At 37.6% G+C, this 23,689-nt stretch overlaps 1 protein-coding gene across 4 annotated transcripts in view; it reads left to right on the forward strand.

Moving 5' to 3' along the window:
• The window catches only part of Map3k7 (mitogen-activated protein kinase kinase kinase 7), a 93,812-nt gene extending 70,724 nt beyond the window's left edge, over positions 1-23,088 (forward strand). For 2 of the 4 annotated variants that reach the window (XM_012949911.2, XM_045153963.1), the window contains 3 exons: positions 6,710-6,771; positions 7,767-7,882; positions 10,239-11,691. In XM_012949911.2, the coding sequence (XP_012805365.2) occupies positions 6,710-6,771; positions 7,767-7,882; positions 10,239-10,419 (359 nt within the window). In that variant the 3' untranslated portion in view covers positions 10,420-11,691. Of the gene's footprint in view, positions 1-6,709; positions 6,772-7,766; positions 7,883-10,238; positions 11,692-11,719; positions 11,775-16,681; positions 17,024-22,730 lie in introns of those variants that run through there. The other 2 variants (XR_006638085.1, XR_006638084.1) reach the window with 2 other exon arrangements.
• Positions 23,089-23,689: the final 601 nt, after the last annotated feature.

Below are 23,689 nucleotides of genomic sequence, written 5' to 3' on the forward strand. Positions count from 1 at the left end.
ATTGTGTATAATATGCCACATTTTCTTTATCCATTCTACTGTTGTTATACACTTACTTGGGTTCCATAATTTATTATGAATAGTGCTGCAGGAAATATCAGTGTGCAAGTATCTCTGCTACTTTGATTTGGAGCCCTTTAGTTAAATATTCAGGAATGGTATAATTGGGTACTATGGTAGGTAACTATTAGTTTTTTGAGGAAACTCCATAGTGGATTCACTAGTTGATATTCATTCACACTAGTAGTGCATAAAGGATCCCTTTTGTCCACATTCTTGCTAGCTTTTTTTTTTTTTTTTTTTTTTGGCTTTTCCATGTAGGGTCTCACTCTGGCTCAGGCTGACCTAGAATTTACTATATAATCTCAGGGTGGCCTTGAACTCAGGACAATCCTCCTACCTCTGCCTCCCAAGTGCTGGGATTAAAGGCGTGTGCCACCATGCCTGGCTTGTTATTTGTTTTCTTAATGACTGCCATTCTAACTGAGGAAAAGATAGTGTTAGTTTACATTTCTCTGATGTCTAGTGAAATTGAACATATTTTCATATTTTTATTGGCAATTTGTATTTCCTCTCTCTCCCTTCTCACTCCCCTCCTCCCCCAAGGTAGGTTCTCATTCTCACCCAGGCTGACCTGGAATTAACTATGTAGTCTCAGGGTAGCCTGGAACCCACAGAGATCCTCCTACTTCTGCCTCCTGAGTGCTGGGATTAAAGGCATGCACCATTACGCCTGGCTGTATTTCATCTTTTAAGAACTATGTTCATTTATTGATTGGGTTGTTTGATTTCATGTTTAGTTTTTTGATTCTTTATATATTATAGATATTAACCATCTGTTAGATAACAGCTTGTAACAATTTTCTCCCATTCTGTTAGCTGTCTGTTCACTTGATTAACCATTTCCTTTGGTGTGAAGATGCTTTTTAATTTCATGAGGTCTGATTTGTCAGATGTTGGCATTATTTCCTGAGCTCAGTCTTCTCTTGTAAGGATACAAGACATGTGCCCTTTTGAGAAATAAATTTCCATTTTGTGACCTTATGAATCATGTGTAACTCATAAGAAGACTTTCTTTCAATCACCTTGGAAGGTCTGTTTAGTAATTTAAACCTTCGCAACAGGAACAGCAGTTAATACTAGGCCCTACTTGTCTAAAGATAATAGTTTCACAATAGGCAATCAGTAAGTGATGTGAATGCCTTAAATAAATACTTAGCAATATACTCATGAAATATTTTATTTATATTTTATTAAGTCAAAGAGGTAAAGATGATTTTTTAAGCGTTGGAGAATTAAGCCATTTGAAATTTTATATAAGTTCAACTAACTTATTAATAGTGGCAATTAAACTGAAATTTAAAAGTCAGCTTTCTTCATAAACTAAAATATGGTTCAGGCATTTCTAATTACTTGCCATGATTTAGTCAGGTTCATCATTTAATTTAAAAAGTTAACTGGATCACTTTTCTGTGTCATGTATGAACAGAAGCTATGTTTAGCTAGGTGTGTACTTTCTAGTTTTAGTAAGCTTAAATTTAGTAGTGGTAAAAACTCCTAGCATTCATCCCCTGCATAGCTCTCTACTACTCAGCACATGTGTGGAATTCACCATAAACATGTTCCTCTCCAATGGATAACATGTTCCTCTCTATCAGATAGGCAACAAAAAAAATGTCCTGGCCAAATTTTATCTTTGACATTTCAATAATATTGGGGTCCTTAAACCAAGGGAATACTCTTCACAACATGGCAGCTCTCACCTACGCTTTTTTACTTGGCATGGCAGAACTTCCTACTTTCAACCTAGGTTCATCTAGATTTATGAATAAACAAAATGTGGCAGATTGTCATTGTCCAGGAGTAACATCAAAATTCTTTAAGTGTGTTCTCTATCTAATACGTTCCTCCTACCCTCAGTCCCTGTCTTGTAGGATTTTTTTTCCTTCTTTTCTACTACCGAAAAGTAAACCATACCAATAGCTAGAAGTTTTATTTATGCCAGGTTACAATGGTAATTTTATCTTTGTTTTGAGATGTACTGCAGAGTTATCCCTACATAGAACAATGTATCCCTGACAGAACAGGTAACAAGGAACAGTTGACTTCCTTTTTTCTCTAATTTTTCCACCAAAAAGTTAGGAATGCAAATATGAGGTAAAGCATCCTAATGAATAAGATTTTTAAAATTCAAAATGTTTGTATTTCCAGAGAAAATGAAAGAACATAATAATTTTAATAATCATAGCAGATGAGTGTTCCTCAGTTTCATGGGTGTAAAGTTAGACATACCCAAGGGCCTAAAAAGAACAGTCCTCTTCACTTAACACTTTGCAACGTTGGGGGGGGGTGTCCTTTGTTACCATGGCAACTAATGTCATGGTGCACATTAACTGTGAACTCACCATTCCGTCTGATAAACTACTAAACAAGACCTCTGTAGTCCACATCTTTTCTGCATTCTTTTTTTTTTTTTTTTTTGAGAGAGAGAGAGAATGGGCATGCCAGGGCCTATAGCCACTGCAAACAAACTCCAGACACATGTGCCCCCTTGTGCATTTGGCTTATGTGGGTCCTGGGGAATTGAACCGGTGTCCTTTGGCTTTGCAGGCAAATGCATTAACCACTAAGCCATCTTCCCAGCCCCTTTCTGCATTCTTTAGACAAATAACAGAAGCGAGAAGGTAGCAGCCACATGAAGAGAATATAACCTTAAAGAAAAAAGATGGTAACAAGTGCTTTTGGAGGAACAGCAAAGAGGTTTTGCCTAACTTAACCGCTCCAGAATGAATTTTGACATTTAGGAAAAGAGTAGTTGAAACATTGTAAAAATCAACTTTCATGAAGAAATCATGCAATTTGGTAACCAATTGTTAATATTAGAAGCCACAGCTCACATTCAGTTTAGATGCAAATAAAGTGAAATACCACTTTCTTGGTTTAAAAAAGGCAGGCGGGGGTGGAGTGGCAGAATTCATTAAAGGGCCTTAATGTTCCATGATGGAAACGCTTTCTTTAAAACAACCTGCTGCATGGCCTTTCTTCCACACTTAGCATATTATGAAACATCAATGGATTATATAAATTACAAAGTACATTCCAGATCAGGTTCTGATAGAATGAGATACAAAAAGAAATCAATTGGTTTAGGAAAGAACCGTAGGAGTGATTTGTTAAATTGAGAAACTGTTTTCAAGACACTTAATTTTTCCTGTGGAGTCAGGCAGGGGTGGGGGTTATTATATTTAGTCAATTTAAGTTTTGTGTACAGCAATGTCCAAATGTACTTCAGGAGTGTGAGAAGGTTGGTCAGAGACCGAACATGACAAGTATATTGTTTAACACTTCACAAAACATACATTAGTATATGGTTTTAAGAAAAGTACCTTAAAGCAGCTCCAGGCTCTTTATTACTTTGCACTCCAGTATTTATTTATTTACTTATTTGTATTATTTTTTAAAATTTTTTGTTACTTTTTATTTATTTGAGAGAGAAAGAGGCAAATAGAGACAGAAAGAGAATGGGCATGCCAGGGCCTCCAGCCACTGCAAACAAACTCCAGACGTGTGCGCCCCCTTGTGCATCTAGCTAACGTGGGTCCTGGGGAATCAAACCTCAAAGCGGGTTCCTTAGCCTTTACAGGCAAGCGCTTAACCGCTAAGCCATCTTTCTAGCCCTCCAGTATTTATTAATGGACAATACTTTTATTTTCTTCTTTGAGAAGCTGAGGCAGGACGATTGTGAGTTTGAGGCCAGTCTGGGCTACACAGCTAGACTGTCTCAGAAAAACAAAACATAACATAATAACAAAATATGTTTTCAATTTAAAGTTTAACATAACTACTTAAAATTGGCTATCCTTCCTAACTGCCTATTTCATATTAATAATAACAAAATCTATCATGTGCACTTAAGACAAGTATATATCAGCATTGTGCAGTGTTCTCTCATTTGGTCAAAGTCAGTTTTATTCATTTCTGTCCTACTTGTAAATACATTCTCAGTGGCTTTAAGATAAAGAAAAGGGAAATTTAGAAGGGAGGGAAGGAAGATAGAGGAGACACAGAAAGAAATATAGAAAGACTACTACCTAAGGGCTAGATGGGCGGGGTTAACTTTTTTGAGGCCTTCATTTCAATCCCCAGCATTTTTAAAAGAAACCCAATTATCAGTAAATTAAGCTGGGTGTGGCGGTGCACACCTTTAATCCCAGCACTGGAGGCAGAGGTAGGAGGATTGCCATGGTTTCGAGGCCACCCTGAGACTACAGAGTGATTTCCATGTCAGCCTGACCTAGAGTGAGACCCTACCTCCAAAAAGCAGAAACAAAAAATTTAAAAAAAAAAAATAGGTTACTGAACCTCATAGTCCCTTCAGCTTTTCACTAGAGTCAGTACAGTGTCTCCATTGTCACCTGACCTTGCCTTGGCCCACACCAAGATTTTCAGTAGTAGGGCAGTTTTATATTTTAATCAGCCCAGTCTCAGATTGTTTTTTTTTTAACATTTTATTTATCTGTTTTATTTATTTATCTGAGACAGACAGAGGGGGGAGAGAGAGAGAAAGAGAATGGACGTGCCAGCCACTGTAAACCAACTCCAGACACATGCGCCACCATGTGCCTCTGGCTTACGTGGGACCTGAGGAATCCAACCTGGGTCCTTAGGCTTCTTCACAGGCAAGTGCCTCAACTGCTGAGCCATCTCCCCAGTCCCTGTTTTACATTTTATAAAACAAGCAAGGGCTGGAGGGATGGCTTAGAGGTTAGGGCATTTGCCTGCAAAGGCAAAGGACCCAGGTTTGATTCCTCAGGACCCATATTAGCCAGATACACAAGGGGGCACTCGTGTCTCGAGTTCGTTCGCAGTGGCTGGAGGCCCTGGTACACCAATTCATTCTGTCTCTCCCCCCTTCTCTGTCAAATAAATAAATTAATAATTTTTAAAAAACAAGCAAAAGCTATACATTGAAATGTTTTGATGAAGTTGACTATCTGAGTTAGAACATAGAACTGTTTGGAGCATTTTTCTATGTTGTTTGTATGTGTAATATATTCTCAGCAGTAGCTACTTCACTTAGAGCAAGCTGAGGGGTTCACATTAAAATGTATCAAAACTGAAAATGAACCACTGGAGGACAATGCCTGCTTTTGCACATTTTTGTACATTCATTAGTTGATCCATCCTCATGATAGACTGAGCATAAAGGAAAGGATATAGGAGCTGGGGAGATGGCTCAGCAGTTAAGAGTGCTTGCTGTGCAAACAAGAGGGCCTGATGCACCCTGAGTTTGATCTATGGCCATGTACTCCTGTAAGTCAGACCAGTGGGGAGCAGAGACCTGAGAATCCTCAGTCTCACTGGTCAGCCAGTCTGACTGAAAATAGCAGCTCTAGATTCAGTAAGAGACATTGTCTCACGGAAACAAGAATAGGAGCAGCAGAGGTAGGGCACATAACATTCTCCTCTGGCTTCCGTGTGTGCATCTACGTGCATGCATGTGCACATACACAATCACAGTTATAAAAATAAAGCAGTGGGCTGGAGTGATGGGTTAGTGGTTAAAGTGCTTCCCTGCAAAACCTAACAACCAGAATTTGGTTCCCTAATACCCACATAAAGCCAGATGTACAAAGTGATACATGCATCTAGAGTTCATTTGCAGCAGTTGGATGCCCTGGCGCACCCATTCTCTCTGTCTCTTTTTTCTGTCTGTCTGTCTGTCTGTCTCTCTCTCTCTCTCTCTGTCTGCTTGTAAATAAATAAATTAAAATTTTAAAAAATATATTTTAAAAAATAGTAAAGAAAGACTTGTGAAGTTCTTTTGGGTAGGGTCAGTTAAGACAGTTTAAAACATAAAGACTGGGCTGGAGAGATGGCTTAGCGGTTAAGCGCTTGCCTGTGAAGCCTAAGGACCCCGGTTCGAGGCTCGGTTCCCCAGGTCCCACGTTAGCCAGATGCACAAGGGGGCGCATGCATCTGGAGTTCGTTTGCAGAGGCTGGAAGCCTTGGCGCGCCCATTCTCTCTCTCTCCCTCTATTTGTCTTTCTCTCTGTGTCTGTCGCTCTCAAATAAATAAAAATTTAAAAAAAAAAATTATAAAAAAAAACATAAAGACTACGTATTTTTTGTTTTTAATTTAATAAGGGTTCACATATTTTTAAGTTCAGTTGTTTGCATGTATGCACATGCAGAGCATCTTGCTACTTATCCAGTTACCTTATATTGGTTTTGTATCTTTTTCTAAGAAAAACCTCATATTGCATTTTTACTTCTTAATTTTAGTGCATTAAAATATAAAACTATGAGTTCATTTCTATTTCAGACATCTTGTGATACAGACACACCAGAAACTTCTGCCACTTTTTATATCTGGCTTATACCAGTGGTTTGGGAATTCAATGAGGACCAACAGGCTTTGCAAGCAAAAGTTTTTAAGCACTAAGCCATCCTCCTAGACCCTACAAGTTTTAACTTACTTGTAAAATATAATATTTTAATATCTATAAGCACATGTTTTTTTTTTTGCCTTTAGAATTCAAAAGGTGACCCTTTCTGTTACTGATAGCAATAAGTTTTATTTGATATGTTACATGCCTGAATTTGAGAGGAAGGATATCTAATATAGTCTTTCTTATTTATCCTTACAACAAATAAGTAATTGCATACTTAAATTAACAAATAAATAAAATCCATGCTTGATTTCCAGATACCAATGGATCAGATAACTCCATCCCCATGGCTTACCTTACATTAGATCACCAGCTACAGGTAAAGGAGCACTTTCATGGTGGAAATTTACCTTTTTTCCTTAATTTACAACTGTTCTCCTGTTTGTCATGGTATATTCGTTGATTTCATGGTTTTACTCATCTTCCTTAAACTTTAAAATCAGAATAAAAGTGATGTCTTTACACACCCCTGTTATCTCCACACTTGAGAAATGGAAGCAAGAGAATCAAGAGTTCAAGATCAATTCCAGCTACATAAATAGTTAGAAGCCAGTCAGAGCCACATGATAGCCTGTCTCCAAGAGAGAGGGAAAGGGAAGGAAGGGACATAGGAAGAAAGATAAGAAAGGGAAGGGGTTAGTTAAGTTTAAATGGTCAGAAGTTTATGTTCTTATCCAAACAGTCATCTTAAACTGGTTTCATATCTTTTTCGAAGAAAAGCCATGTATAGCATTTTCACTTCTTAATTTTAGTGCATTAAAATACAAAACTCCTATGAGTTCATTTCTACTTCAGACATTTTTGCTATACATTCTTAAGTTCTTAGTGAATGAAAATGTAAGTATTATACTTCAGTGCTGCTTCATGAATATGGGTACTCTAAACATCACAGGAGCCACACATGGTGGCGTACTCTTTTAATCTTTGCTACTTTGGGGAGGCTAACACAGGACAGCAAGGCTAACACAGGATGGCAACTTCAAGGCCTGCCTGATACAACACAGTCCTGTTTTTAAAGTAAAAAGGAAGCATTTCAGTATGGTGCAATTTTGTAGTTTGAAATGCCACACCAGAGTCTTTGTACCTCTGACCGTGGAAATGCCACACCACAGGTTTGAAATGCCATGACAGAGGCTTTGTACCTCTGGTCATGGAAGTTCTGACTGACTCCAGATTTAGTAAAAACTTGTTTTTAAATGATTATGGTTTTAGTGCTATAAAAAGTCCTCAGTCACAGTTTCTGTCTTAACTTTCACCTTATATAGATACTGGGATTTGATATAATTATGTTTCATATTTCTGATTATTTTCCAGCCTCTAGCACCATGCCCAAACTCCAAAGAATCCATGGCAGTGTTTGAGCAGCATTGTAAAATGGCACAAGAATATATGAAAGTTCAAACAGAGATTGCACTGTTATTACAGCGAAAGTAAGTCCTCTACAAATTTTAAAAAAACTATTATTTTGGATTTAAAATACATTGAGATGCCAAAATTGTTTGGAAAACTAAGAAATTTCATTGTAAAATAAGTCGTGGGTATGGTGGTGCATGTCTGTCAAGAGGCAGAGGCAGGAGGATCAACATGAGTTCAAGGCTCCACCCTGAGACTAACTACATAATGAATTCTAGGTCTGCCTGGGTTAGGGAAAGGCCCTACCTCGAAAAAACAATAAATAAATAAATAAATCATTAATCATATAGGCATTCTTTATTTTATCATTCAATGCTCTACCTTTTTTTTGTTGTTTATTTTATTTATTTATTTGAGAGCGACAGACAGAGAGAGAGGATGGGCACTCCAGGGCCTCCAGCCACTGCAAACGAACTCCAGACACATGCACCCCCTTGTGCATCTGGCTAACGTGGGTCCTGGGGGATCGAGCCTCGAGCCGGGGTCCTTAGGCTTCACAGGCAAGCGCTTTAGCCGCTGAGCCATCTCTCCAGCCCTACTCTACCCTTTTGACTACCTTATATTAGTACTAAGAAAGTAAACTTGTGCTGTATACTGAAGTATTTTGTGTTCTCTTTAAAGTTAAGGGTTGCTTAAATTTATTATTATAAGAATATTTTGTGTCTTAGTCAAAGATAAAATAATTTGGTTTACTGCTATTCCGCTGAACTTTATCTTTGAGACATTTTACAAATATTCTTCTTCCTAGGTCTATGTTTAGGACTACTACGGGGTTTAATTTCTTAACTATGAGTGATTTTCTGGGGAATTTTATACCCATATGTGTTTTTCTGAGTTTTAAAGACTACTTTTCTACCATGTTTAAAAACTTCATTTCCATGCAGTTAAAAGGAAAAAAAAAAAGTAAACTTGTTTTTCTAAGCATAACCCTTGTGAAATGTTATACTTGTGAAAGGTTGTAACTAAAATGTTGTACGAAAATATGGCAAATATATGTATATGTGTTAATAGACTTATCTGTACTAATTTTTATATTATTTAAAATTTTTAAATAAAAAGTTCTTAAAGTTCTTATTTTCCAAAGTAATTTGTGTTTGTGCTTCAATAAGAGGAGAAAACAATACAAGAATTTAAAGGAAATCAAGTTGATACAGTAAAAATAAGCCTAAGTAGGAAATTGAATGATACAATTCAATTAAAATTAATAGGAACCTTTATTAATTGGCTGAAAATAATAGAAGTTATTATGAAGCTGCTAGTACTTTGTGCTGAGGAGGGAGCGTTCCCTACACTTGTTTTTTCACTTGTTTAACTTACACTTTTATCATATTTAAATCATATGAAAGATTTCTATACTGGTGAAAAACAAATGGTGGATATAATGGGATGGAAAATTAGGATAGTTTTAATCAATTTTAATTACTTTCAAATGAAAATATTAGTATGAGCCGGGCGTGTTGGCGCACGCCTTTAATCCCAGCACTCAGGAGGCAGAGGTAGGAGGATTGCCATGAGTTCAAGGTCACCCTGAGATGACAGAGTTAATTCCAGGTCAGCCTGGACCAGAGTGAGACCCTACCTCCAAAAACCAAAAAAAAAAGAAAAGAAAAGAAAATATTAGTAACTTACTTTGTTTGGGAACTTTATTAGTTACTGATTTATATATGTGTGTGTGTGTGCTAACATATATCATATATATATATATATAAAACATATATGTCAATATATATATGTGCTTTTTACATATATGTAATATATATATCTTAAAGTGAGGTACTATATATAGAACTGTAAGAAATGAGATACTATATATAACATATATAACTGACACTGAATAGCCCCCAGAAGAAAGGCTCTTAAAGTTTATCTGCCTCTGATGCTGTCTTCAGAAAATGTTTGCAAATGCTGTTGCTGTTGCTGCTGATCTAACACAGGAGAAGCTTGTGGATGTTCTCCTACCACCATCAGAACTATTACTTCAGCATAGGAAGCATGTGAGTGGAGAGTAGCACAGCAGACTATGAGGCATAGTACTAAAAGTGTCATTTTCCCTATAACCAGACAGAGCCTTTGTCTTCCTTCCTGCCCAAAACACTGTCAGAAAATTTCCTTGAACTTCTATTTCCCTACTTTCTTGGCTTTGCTACTTTTGTCTTAAGCTCAGGTACTTAATAGAAAATGACTGTGGTACTTACATGGTTTCAACAGAAGACTAGGGGGTAGTGTTTAGTTCTGTTCCATATGTGAATAGTATGTTTCCCCTACAGAATGATAGCATAAAAGTTCTCATTAATTGATATTCTATCCTCAGCTAGCTAAAGTGTGATTTTTTTCTATTATGTGTGATATTTATTATGTGCTATTTGTTTTTAGGCAAGAACTAGTTGCAGAATTGGACCAGGATGAAAAAGATCAGCAAAATACATCTCGTCTGGTACAGGAACATAAAAAGCTTTTAGATGAAAACAAAAGCCTTTCTACTTACTATCAGCAATGCAAAAAACAACTAGAGGTCATCAGAAGTCAACAACAGAAACGACAAGGCACTTCATGATTCTCTGGGACCGTTAAAGTTTAAAATATGCAGACTTTTTTTTAACAAAAGAAAAATCCTTATGACAATTCATGAGTGTTAGCTTTTTGGCATGTTCTGAATGCCAAATGCCTATATTTGCTGCATTTGTTACTTGTTTATTTTCTTTTCATGGTGGCACTGTCTTGTTGCATACCATGGTGGCATTTATGACTCAGATAAGCAACAGTTCTAAACTTCTAAAAAGATGTGAACTGTGGCTGTTTGTGCATGCGCATGTGTGAAGCTAGCCAACAGCGTGGGGTGTCAACTTGCTGCTATGTGCAAGCATGGTCTTTAGCCATAGAAATGAAACCTCAAGAATGAGTTTGTTCATACATCTCAACCGAAAATACTAACCTTTTTCTCCCCAAAAGATGATATGTACCAAGTTAAAGATAGGGTGTTATAAATCCAAAATAGTTGGTAGTACATTACAGAAATATAGAGTCTTCAGGGTAAGTTCAGAGGAAGGGCCTTGGTGCCAGTACATCTTTGGATCAGTGCTGAACATAGTTCCTTCTGTAAAATGTTTAAAGGTAAGTGGTAATTGCTATATTTAAGGAAAACAATTTTGCCAATTTTCATTAGACTAAAAATGATCCAAATAGAGTAGGATTTTTAATTGTATGTGTGTATATTGAAAGTATAAAGTTTTTATTACTCTAATACTAATGTCTCCTAAATGAAATTAAATGGCAAAAGAACATGACCTAGCTTACATTATCCTTCCTTCAGTAATTATTGCATTGTTTTATCATATATTTTAAAAAACTGAAAAGAAATAATGGAAAATGGAAATAATTACACCAGCTAAAAGGTTTGGGTTCAGAAGTCTGTTTATCATATGAAATGGGGAAAAAAGCAGACAAATCAAAAGATGTTAGTAAGGAAGGTTTAAAATATACTCTTTAAACTTCCTATTTGCTCTAGGTACTAGGATAACTGGTCATTCTTGCAAGTCCATTCTAAAGTGCTGCTACTTTTCAGTGCTTGTAAGAGAATTCCAGCACTTCCAAAGAGAATATTTACATTGTTAATAGCCTTCTTGCCAGCCTTCAAATAACATAAAAGTAATAAAATGTCATTAAAGTAATTATATAAGCTCTATATTTTCCAGTTGCTTTGGATACCAATACAAGAGTGTCTGTCAAATAAGGATGTCGTCAGTCTTGCTTTTATAGCATTCACATTGATAAAAAGAAAATAATAAATGAAAGCATGATTGCTATGATCATGAGATTTCTATTGTGATTGTATTGTAGTTTTTACTCTGTTTCAGATAAACAAGTTGATGTAAGAAGTTATCAAAACTATTCTAAAAAATGCTAATGCAGGTAATTTTTTTCTTCCATTACTTTTTTTCCTTTCCTTGAGTTTTATAACAAATCCCTTTGTATGCAGGCAGTGAAGGTAAAGGACAGTGTATATCTACATATGTCACTTTTAGCTTCTTCAAAAGCTGTTACTAGTAAGCTTCTGGAAACTACTGTCTTATCTCACTTAAAGAAAAAGGCGTTTAGCTGGGTGTGGTGGCGCACGTCTTTAATCCCAGCACTTGGGAGGCAGAGGTGGGAGGATCGCTGTGAGTTCGAGGCCACCCTGAGACTCCATAGTGAATTCCAGGTCAGCCTGGGCTAGAGTGAAACCCTACCTCGAAAAACCATAAAAAAAAAAAAAAAAACCAAAACAAGAAAAAGGCTATCATTCCTAATTTCTTTTAAGAGTTAAACCTAATGTTGGGCTCAACATTAATTGTGTCATAAAATTGGTACAGAAAGTAACTGTATAGTAAAGCAAATCACAGCTCATCCCTAGCATTACAGCATGTGCACATCTGTCATTCACAGAAGGGACATTGTCAAGCAGCAGCTCTAATAATCTCAGAGCGTGAATGCTAAGGCTTGACTTTTCCATGGAAGTTCAGATTTCATTTATAGGTAGAAGTGTGTTTTGCTAGACCATCACACAGGTAATAGTATACACAATTTCTTCAAAAGTGTGTTCAAATCAGTAAAGAATAATTGATCCAATATGCACCAGCTGCAAAAAGGCAGTTTCACATTTGCTTGTTTAAATTCCCTGGGATTTTCAGTGCTGAACTTGACCTGGACATCAACTCAGTTCAACCATACCGTTTTTAAGTAGATATATTGCCAGTCTTGTACTTTTTTTATTAGAAACATATTTAGTATATAAACAACTTGTACTTTTTTTAAAAGTTCTGATTATGCCTAACAATGAGGAACCACACATCATTGAAATCCACTACCAATTACATTGGGGTCTTCACCTATCAAACTTCTGAGTAAACATGTTGTCCAGGAGCCAAGCTTTTTAGTAATACTTGTTTTCCAATTAATTCTACCCCTCATTTGGTGGGTGGATGTAGCAAACAAGTTGTTAAAATGATATAGTCTAAGAAATTGAAACAATCCCTGAACAAACACTAATTACATTCTGTTCTTGTCTCCAGGGAAAGGGAGCAAATCTTGTCTAATCTAGACGGGAATGCTCCTCAACAGTAAAAAGTTGCTTTTTGAGTTAAATAAAAATTGAGTTAAGAATGTTACCCTTATAGGAACATAACATTGAAGAGATTTGTTTAAAAGGTTTTCTTTCTTTCTTTTATTTTTTTAACAAATGTTTGACTATTAGTTTTTGCCTGATGTATTTTAAAATATGTCTTTTTTTCCTTAAGTTTCTGTCATTTTCCTAAGTTTCTGTCTGTGTGTATGGTTTCCAGTGCCCAGCTCCTCTCTGCAAATGGTAGTAGTACGTTCTGCTTTTACCTTTGTCATATAGAATATTTCATGTAAACGATGTAATGCAGAAACTTTTATGCATACTATGTAACTGAAGGAAGCTTTTTAGATTTATTTTTGTTTTTAATAAAATTCAGATTGTTCTAAATTGGTGGGTAACATGGTGAACAGCTTCGGTCAGCAGCTGTGCTATGAAGCATCTATAGTGCTTCTCTGACACAAAGCTTTCATAAAAGCTGAAAGAATTCTTGGAATTCTTTGAACCAAAAATCATGATTTATTAAAAAGTTAATTGGCCACTTAGCACAGCATTTCTTCCTATGCAAAATTTAGAGTTATATTGATCTTTGTAATTTTGTGAGTCTTAATTTATATGAGGTCCAGCACAGCATAAAAGTATTTCTCATGAGAAGTCTGTTCTCACAGTTTTGTTAGTTACTTTAACTGTGCCCCACTTCTTCCTCGGCTAGCCCCCTCCCTGTCTTACACACATCTGTAAACCCTGCCTTCATTTTCTTAAATTCGCCCATTAGTTTGTTCACTTCTTTAATATTTAGTAAAAAGCTGAGCCATTGTTCCACGTGATAAGTTCCGTGACCATTTTAGCCACACAGTATATAGCACTCCCATTCATAAGCTGTTATGGGTAAGATCCCTGAAGTGAAAGTTGGACTTGGGCCTGTGCTCCCTTGTCTTCAACTGTTTTAGAAAGAATCACATACATGGAAACTGTAGTCTCCAGTCAACAGAAGAAATATTTTAAACTGAATTGCAGAGGAAGAGAAATACAAGGATCTGTGACCACAGTAAAGATAGCCAGTGTGCCAATATTGAGACCCATTATCTGCTCTGAACAGCCCTGTTGTACTAGAATTTAAGATTTTCAAAATGAAGGTGTTTCAGTTTTCAGTTATGTCCACTTACTTGGCTAATGAAGTGCTTTCATTTTTCTGACCCATTCACCTATAAAATCGGTTTCCAAAATGGAAATACAAATAGTTTTTCAGGGCCTGCTTTACAAAGAAAGCTTCATCAGGAAGTGAAGCATAGCCTGAGTTTGTCATTTTTGTCGCGGTGGTCTCTTGTTTAATAAGTAAGTTTTATTCTGTGTTTTTTATATATTTTTATTTTCATCTGTTTAATGGGCTCTGCCAGGGCCTCTAGCCATTGCAGATGCACTCCAGGTGCATGTGCTACCTTGTGCCTCTAGCTTAAGTATGTTCTGGGGAGTCGAACCTGGGTCCTTCTTCTCAGGCAAGCACCTTAATCACGAAACCATCTCTCCAGACCATTCTTTCTTGGTTTTTCGAAGTAGGGTCTCACTCTAGTCCCGAATGACCTGGAATTCACTATGTAGTCTCAGGCTGGCCTTGAATTCTCGATGATCCTCCTACCTCTGCCTCCTGAGTGCTGGGATATGCCACTACACCTGGCTTAATTTACTGGGTTTTTTAAATTAGTGAATTGAAAGTTTATTATTTGTTTGTTTACATTTTCATACATAAATACTACATTTTGATCATGTTCCCCACATTGTCCTCCTGTATCCCTGCAGTGTCTCTGTGCTCCTTCTCATCATTTACCAGAGTCCATGCCATGGAAGACTTTCCTTCCCCAGCAACCTTTAAGTGTCATTAGCTCCTAAGCCCTTCCCTTACCTATGACAGAATATTGACTGGCCCCATTCATTATATTACAAGTCTTATATAGGTAAAAAACAGGTTTGTATAAGTTCATGAGTACTTGTCATGACTAGTTGCCAGATTCACAGCACTCTTCCCCTATCTTCTGGCTCTTACGTTCTTTTCATGACATCTTTCACAATGTTCTTTAGTCCTGGAGGGGATAATGTTTATGTCCTATGTAGGACCAAGCATTCATGGGTCAATTATTTTTAGTAATTGACCTGTATGATTCTCTGCATTGACCACTTCCTATTGTCAAGCTTTAGGGTTTTGTGTTGTGTTCTTTTTGATTTTTCCAGGTAGGGTCTTGCTGTAGCCCAGGCTGACCTGGAATTCACTATGTAGTCTCAAGGTGACCACGAACTCAGTGATCCTCCTGCCTCTGCCTCCCAAGTGCTGGGACTAAAGGCATGTGCCACCACACCCAGCTCCATTTTTTTGTTTGTTTTAGTTTTTCAAGGTAGGGTCTTACTCGAGCTCAGACTAACCTGGAATTCACTCTGTAGTCTCAAGGTGGCCTTGAACTTACGGCAGTCTTCCTACCTCTGCCTCCGAAGTGCTAGGATTAAAGGCAATACACTACCACACCTAGCTAAACTAGTTTTTCACCTGCTCCATTTCTGACCTAGGCTGGTTCACCCCTCCTTAGGTAACTTGCTGATCCCCTGCACCCAGGAGGTCACCATATTGATGCCGAACTTAGTGCAGACACCCAATCGGCATAGCACACTGTAGCCCAGAACTCTTGGACTCAAGCAATCCTCCTGCCTCAGCCTCCCAAGTAGCTAGGGCTACAGGCACATGCCACCACACCCAGCATACTTTAATTATTTAACTACAAAAGGCTTTTGTGACCAATGCTGAGAGCTGAATTGATCTGTGGGTGTAAGTATTCATGAGGCAGTTATCAGCATATCCATTTAGCAGTACAACAATAATTGGTTTTTCCCTACTTCCTATGTTCTTCCCAGCCATGGTTTTAACCTGGTATTCTGTACCAGGCATATACATGCCTATGAAGCACACCTCAAATCCAATCATAGAGCTTACCCCTGTATCAGTTATGACACTATTTCACCAGAGTTCATCTCTTGTATGGTGAGTCAGTATTGTAGAATGCAGGATTCACTGCTGGATGGTAACATTGATGACCTCTCTACCAGATGCCTGCATAGTACTGTGAAAACTAGCTAACAAGAAGGAAGCTTGTGCCTGAGCTCCAACTTAATTTTTCTCTGTCCTGTACCCAATGTGTATGATGTCTAGAAATATGGTTTTATTTTTCAGTTCTTATTGGCAGCCAGGAGCCATAGTAATAGCTTCTATGTTTTAGGCTTCCCTGACCTACAGCTTACTGCAAAGTGTCCTATAATTATTGTTTGATGATTTATGGACAGTAGGAGCAGCTTTATCATTTTTCTATTTATATGTTTTTATTATGTTTAATAAATATTATATATTCTTATGGATTTTGCATTTCTCCAAGTTTAGGTTAACCTTCCCCACTCCCTCTTTTTCATCCCCGCTTAACCTTTCAACCCCAACCCCACCACCACTACCACCACTGTTTTTATGTCACTTGTCTGCCACTATCTTCCCCCTTAGCCCTGTCTAACTTCTGTTCTCTGTAGAGACTCCAAGTTTTACTCATATGTCTGGATGTTAAAGCTAGGATCCACATAAGAGAGTACATGCTATGCTTGTATTTATGGGTTACCTCATTCAACTCAATATTATTGTTTTCTAGTTCTATCCATTTTCTCGTAAATTTCATAATTTCTTTTTCATTCACAGCTAAATGAAATTTCATGTGCTGTATGTTGTAGAACCAGAATGCACCATTTTTGGACTTTAACTGCCATTGTATTGTACTTCTGTGTTTCACAAGATTGATTAAACCACTCCTCCCAATTATTACCTTCCTGGAATGACCCAGAAGACTACCTCTCCCCAGTTATCACTTTCCTGTACTGGCCCAAGCCCTGAGGCAAGGTAGACTGACTGTTCTGCAATCAAAAAGTTCCAATGACCCCATTGACCCATAAGTATTCCCTAGTCTGTAAGGGAAGTTGCTTCTGACCTGCCTGGTCAGAGCCCTTCTCTCGCTTTTCCCAATTAAAGTCTATCTCATCTGTTGAGCTGAGTCTTGTGTCTCATTTCATTTCCTGCTTTTTCTGACAATATGTACCAAATTTTTATTGTTCATCAGTTGATGAACAGCTAGGCTGTTTACATTTTCTTGTTATTGTAAGTACATCATTGAACTTGTAGCAGGCTAGTTCTTTGGGTACAGTCCCAGAAGTAGTATAGCTTAGTTATATGCGAGTTCTACTTTTAGCTTTTGCGGAGCCTGCACATTGATATACATAGTGGTTGCACCAGTTTACACTTCCGCCAGTAGTGAATAAAATTTCTCTTTTTTCCATATCTTTGCTAGCATTGGTTGTCATTTCTTGTATTGATGATTGCCATTATGACTAGGGTGAGGTGGAATCTTAAAAATACTTCTGATTTGCATTTCCCTGATGACAATGGATGTCAAACATTTATTAAATACTTAGTGATCATTGTTATTCTTTTTTATATTTTATTTATTTATTTGACAGAGTGAGAATGAGAGAGAGAGAAAGACTGGGTACACCAGGGCCTCCAGCCACTGCAAACAAACTCCAGATGCATGCACCCCCCTTGTACATCTGGCTAACATGGATCCTGGGGAATTGAACCAGGGTCCTTTGGCTTTGCAGGTAAATGCCTTAACTGCTAAGCCATCCATCCAGCCCCATTTTTATCATTTTAAGAATTGTGTTCAGTTCTGTAGCCCACTTTGTAATTGAATTGCTCAGTTTCTTTGTTTACTTTTTAAAAAATTTTTATAATTTTTATTTATTTATTTATTTATTTGAGAGCAACAGACACAGAGAGAAAGACAGATAGAGGGAGAGAGAGAATGGGCGCGCCAGGGCTTCCAGCCTCTGCAAACGAACTCCAGATGCATGCGCCCCCTTGTGCATCTGGCTAACGTGGGACCTGGGGAACCGAGCCTCGAACCGGGGTCCTTAGGCTTCACAGGCAAGCGCTTAACCGCTAAGCCATCTCTCCAGCCCTTAAAAATTTTTTATTTATTTGTTTGAGAGTGAGAGAGAGAGAGAGAGAGAATGGGCACGCCAGGGCCTCCAGCCACTGCAAACAAACTCCAGATACATGTGCATCTGGCTTACCTGGGTCTTGGGGAATTGAGCCTTGAACTGGGGTCCTTAGAGTGCTTAACCACTGAGCCATCTCTCCAGCCCTCGTTGACTTTTTAAAATTCTTTGTCTATCCTGGATATTAATCCTCTGTCAGATGGCAGAGATTTTTCTCTCATTCTGTAAGTTACCTCTTGACTCAGTTGATGTTTTCCTTTGATGTACAATATCATTTTAGTTTCATGAGATCCCATTAGTCAACTGTTTGTCTTATTTACTGAGCAGGCAGGGTTATATACAGAAAGTCATTTTCTATGCCTATATCTTGAAGTATACGCCCCAGTTTTTTCTATAACCATTTCAGATTTGGGTCTTATATTGAGGTCCTTGATCCATTTGAAGTTGATTTTTGTTCAGGTAGAAAGATGAAGATGTAGTTTCATTCTTCCAATTTTCCCAGCACTATTTGTTAAAGATGTCATTTCTCCAATGTGTATTTTTTGGCTGTCGTTACATGAACCTATACCTGGATCTATTCCTCTGGAATATACTATTCCACTGATCTACATATCTGCTTTTGTGTCATAACTATGCTGTTTTTATTGGTATGGTTCTTTAGTAGAAACTTGAAATGAAATATAGTGATACCACCAGTAACATTCTTTTTGCTCAACATGATTTTTGGCTATCCTGAAGCCTTATAATTCCATATGAATTTTAGGATTTTTTTCTCTTTCTATGAAGAATGGCATGGAAAGTTTAATTGGGGTTGCTTTAAGTCTATAGATGACTTTTCTTTAGGTATGAATTTTTTTTTCAAAATAGGGTCTCACTCTAGTCCAGGCTTGGAATTCACTATGCAGTCACAGGCTGGCCTTGAACTCAGCAGTCCTCCTACCCTGTGCCTCTGGCATGCTTTGATTAAAGGCATGCACCTGTGTACACCAAGCAGAGAGAGAGGGAGAATGAGAGAGAATGGGCACACCATGGCCTTCAAATGCTGCTTATGAACTACAGATGCATGCACCACTTCACGCATCTAGCTTTACATGGGTACTGGGGAGTCAAACTCAAATGATTAGGCTTTATGGGCAAGCACTGTGCCATCTCTCCAACCCGAGCATGGGAAAACTTTACATCATTTGATGTCTTCCTTGGTTTCTTCAGTGTTTTAAACCTTTCGTTGTAGATGTCATTCACTTCCTTCATTAGGGGTATTTCAAATTACTTAATTTTTTGTCACTGTTGTGACGGGGCCTGTTTTCCTGATAGAAAGAATTCTCAGTATGTTTGTCATCGGTGTATAAAATGGCTTCTGACTTTTGGATGTTACTTTGTATAGTGCCACTTTTCTAAAGTATTTATTAACATTAGGAGTTTTCTCCTGAGTTTTTAGGGTCTCATATATAAAACTATATAATCTAAAAATAAGGATAGTTTAACTTTTTCCATTCCTATTTGTACCATTGTGTTTTCTTTCTTTTACCACTATAGCTAAGACTTCAAGCACATTATTACATAGAAGTAGAGAATTGGACACCCTTGTTTTTGGTAATGCTTCAAGATTTTCTCCATTTAGCATGAAGTTGTGGCTATGTATTTGTTATGTTTATTATGTTGATTGAGATACGTTTCCACCATCTTTCTCCAGGGTTTTTATCAGGAAGGGATTTGACTTTTTTCCAAGGCCTTTTCATTATGTGGTTGCTTTCATTGAATTTATTTATGTGATATATTGCATTTATTGATTTACCTATGGAGAACCATTCCTGCATCTGTGGGATGAAGCTCATTTGATTGTAATGAATGATCTTCATGTGTTCTTGAGTTTGGTTTGCAAGTTATGTATTGAGAATATTTACAGCTTTCATCAATCAGGGACATTGGTCTGTGTTTTTCTTTTCTTTTTTCTTTTTCTTTTTTTTTTTTTGTTTTTTGTTTTTTGTTTTTTGAGGTAGAGTCTCACTTGAGCTCAGGCTGACCTGAAAATAACTGTATATTCTCAGGGTGGCCTCAAAATCATGGTGAGCCTCCTACCTCTGCCTCCCAAGTGCTGGGATTAAAGGCATGTGCTACCATGTCCAGCTTTTTCTTTTTATTTTTTTAAGAGAGAGAATTGGCACATCAGGGCCTCAGCGACTACAATCGAATTCCAGATGCTAGCACCACATAGTGGACATGTACAACCTTGTGCTTGCCTCACATTTTGTGCATCTGGCTTATGTGGGATCTGGACAGTCAAACATGGGTCCTTAGGCTTTGCAGGCAAGCATTTTAGCAATCTCTTCAGCCCTGTATTTTTCTTTATTTTTAATGCCTTAGTTTTGCTATTAGTATAATGCTGGCTTCATACAAGGAGTTAAGTAGTAATATTGTCTTTTTGATTTTTAAAAGTATGTCCTTAAGCTTATCTATTGGCCACTGGAAATTGTAATGTTTTCTTTTTTATATCTAATCTTACTGATTAGGGTCTTCTTTCTTTTGATTAATTTGGCTAAAGGTTTATAAATCTTATTTTATCTTTGCAATGACCTACTCATCATTTCATTGATTCTTTTTATTATTTTGTTGTTGGTGTTGTTTGTTTTTTATTATTTTCTTCCCTGAACTTTATTACTTTTGCCTGTTATTTTGGGCTTGATTTTAATTTCTTGTTTTTCAAGCCCCTCAAGTGCATCATTAAGTTTTCATTTGAAATTTCCTTGGTTTTCTTTAAATGTTATGTTATGTTTGTTTGTTTGTTTATGAGAGACAGAGTGAGTATGGATGCGCCACTTTACACATCTGCCTTTACATGGGTGCTGGGGGAACTAACTCAGGCCATTAGGCTGGACAATCAAGTGCCTTTTCCTGCTGAGCCATCTTACCAGCCCCAGATCTTTCTGTTTTTGCAATGTATACACTTAAGAGCTCTGAACTTCCATTTTATCTTGTACATTTTGCTATGTTGGATTTTCATTCAATTCTAGGAATTTTGATTTCCTTCTTGATTTCTTCCAATGACCCAATGATGTTTTACTTAATCTCAATGAGTTTATATGTTTTCTATTATTGATTTCTAGTTTATTGCATTGTGATCATATTAAATATAAGGAGTTATATCAGTTTTCCAGGATTTGCTGACTTGCTTTGTGTCCTATTATATAATACATTTTATGGTAAGTCCCATGAGCTGCCAAAAAGAATGTGTATTCTGAGCTGGAGAGAAGGCTTAAGGTACTTGTCTCCAAAGCCTAAGGACCCAGGTTCAATTCCCCAGTACCCATGTAAGCCAGATGCACATGGTGATTCGTGCATCTGGAGTTTATTTGCAGTGGCTAGAGGCCTTAGAGTGCGCCCATTCTCTGTCTGTCCCTCTCCCCTTCTCTCTCCTGTGTATGTGTATGTGTGTGTGTGTGTTCTGCCTTGTTCTTTCTCAAATAAATTATTATTATTATTATTATTATTATTAGTTTTTCAAGGTAGGGTCTCTCTCTAGTTCAGGGTGGCCTTGGACTCACGGTGATCATCCTACCTCTGCCTCCCAAGTGCTAGGATTAAAGGTGTGCACCACCATGCCTGGCAAAAGATAAAGTATTTTTAAAAGAATGTGTATTCTATAGTTCGCATATGAAATGTTCCATATGTATTTGTTAAGTCTGTTCACTCTCTGGTTTTATGTAGCTACAATGTTTTCCTGTTTATTTCTTGTCTGGATAACCTGACTATTGGAGAGAGAGGTAGTGAAGTCACCTACTATTTCTGTGTTCATGTCTAGTTACATTGGTTCTGTAAAATTGGATGCTGGATGCACTGTGTTTAGTATGTATGTGTTTAAGATTGTAACATCCTCTTGATGGATTGTTCCCTTAGTCAGTATGAAATGTCCTGCTTTGTCTCTCCTGACTACTTTTCATTGGAAGTCTATTATGTCAAATATAAGAGTATTAACACCTCCTTTTCCCCATGGTTTCATTTTCTTAGAATATCTTTTACCATTCTGTAACCATAAGGTATTACCTGTCGTTGAGAGTGAGATGATTTTCATGAGTACAGCAAAAATATGAATTCTGTTCTCCGAACCATTCTGTTACTGTCTTTTGATTTGAAAATGGAGACTGTTAGTGTTCATAGTTAATGAAGGGTGTGAATTGTTTCCTGACATGTGGATAATTTTTGGTGTTTGGTGCTTTCCTGGTCTTTGTTTCCTTAAAAACTGTTCTAGTCCTGGCAAAGTGGTGCATTTCTTTAATCTTACCACTGAAGAGGCAGGGGTAGGAGGGCTGTGATGAGATTTGAGGCTAGCCTGGGAATGCATAGTGAGTTCCAGGTTAGCATGGACTAGAATGAAACTTTAAGGAATAAAGTGGGGGAAAAACAACTGTTAACATTGGTTTTGTGTTACTCATTTTGCATTGAAATTGGCCTACCATGCATTGATTGAATCTTTCTGCCACACTAATGTTAGGTAAGTGTTTGGATCAGCGCTTGGTATTTCATATTGTATTGTCATAACTTACATAACATAACTTACATAAGTATTGGCATAACTTACCATTGCTTAGTTCAACATAGGCCAGGGTATGTGCATTGCATATTGTGATGGTAAAATACTGTTGTCAACATGATTAGATTAGGAATCCACAGTGACATTCACTTTGGGCTGGTCTCTCCAGGAAGGATTGACTGAAGGAGGTGGGTGGCCCTCCTGCTGGTGGGTGTATGTAAGGAAGCACTAAGAGGAAGCAGTACCTTTTTCCCTGCCAGTCAGCCTGTGCTACTTGCTGGTGAGTGCCTTCACTTGCACATGTGTCTGTCCTGTTCCTAACCAGTTTCCTCAGCCTTCCAACATGGACTGAAGTCCCAGTGGCTCTCCAGGAAGCCTTTATGCCTTTAATGCTGGGTTGGGACTGCTGAGGGTGTCTAGCCATGTGGACTCAGCAACTACTGGGTTCCTTGATTCTCAAGTCTACACATATACAGTTAATGTTGAACTGATGTAAACTAATTCAATAAATTTCCTGTTCAGTACTACTTCATTGTATCAGTTTGTTCTTGTAGAGAACTCTGACTAATACACATGTGGAGCATGCAGCCAAGCCTAGATTTTCTCACATAGATTGGCAATGTCAGTAGTGGGGGAAACTTTCAGAGGAGTGTGCAGAAAAGGCCACTGCACCCAAATCTTCAAGCATGATGGCTGCTGCAGATGGGCAGAGCAGAGAAGGGGGCAGAGGGAACAGGAGTCTGAACCCATACACATGATAACAGTGTTGGGCAGCGTGGACAAGGGTAAGAGCATGTGTAACAGGTAACTGTGCCCATATTTACATGCATTATGGTAATAGCACAGGCTGATGGTGGTGGTTGGCAGGAGGAGGGTTACATTGAACAAGCAAGTGTGCCCAAAATCAGGGCAGTAGCAGGTGGCACTGGGGAAGGGAAAGCTACTTTTCAAATCATCTTAAACAGCTAACACTACAGCAACACAGATAGATATTAATATACTTTAACATAAATATAAAGGGAGTCTGTGACCAAAGAATTAAGAATATGTAAAAAATTTTAGAGGAACTAGTTTTAAAGATTTCCAAAGATTAAATTGTCTGAATCTACCTACATTTTCTAAAATACT

Source organism: Jaculus jaculus, chromosome 7 (assembly GCF_020740685.1).
Source record: "Jaculus jaculus isolate mJacJac1 chromosome 7, mJacJac1.mat.Y.cur, whole genome shotgun sequence".
NCBI classification, from domain to species: Eukaryota; Metazoa; Chordata; class Mammalia; order Rodentia; family Dipodidae; genus Jaculus; species Jaculus jaculus.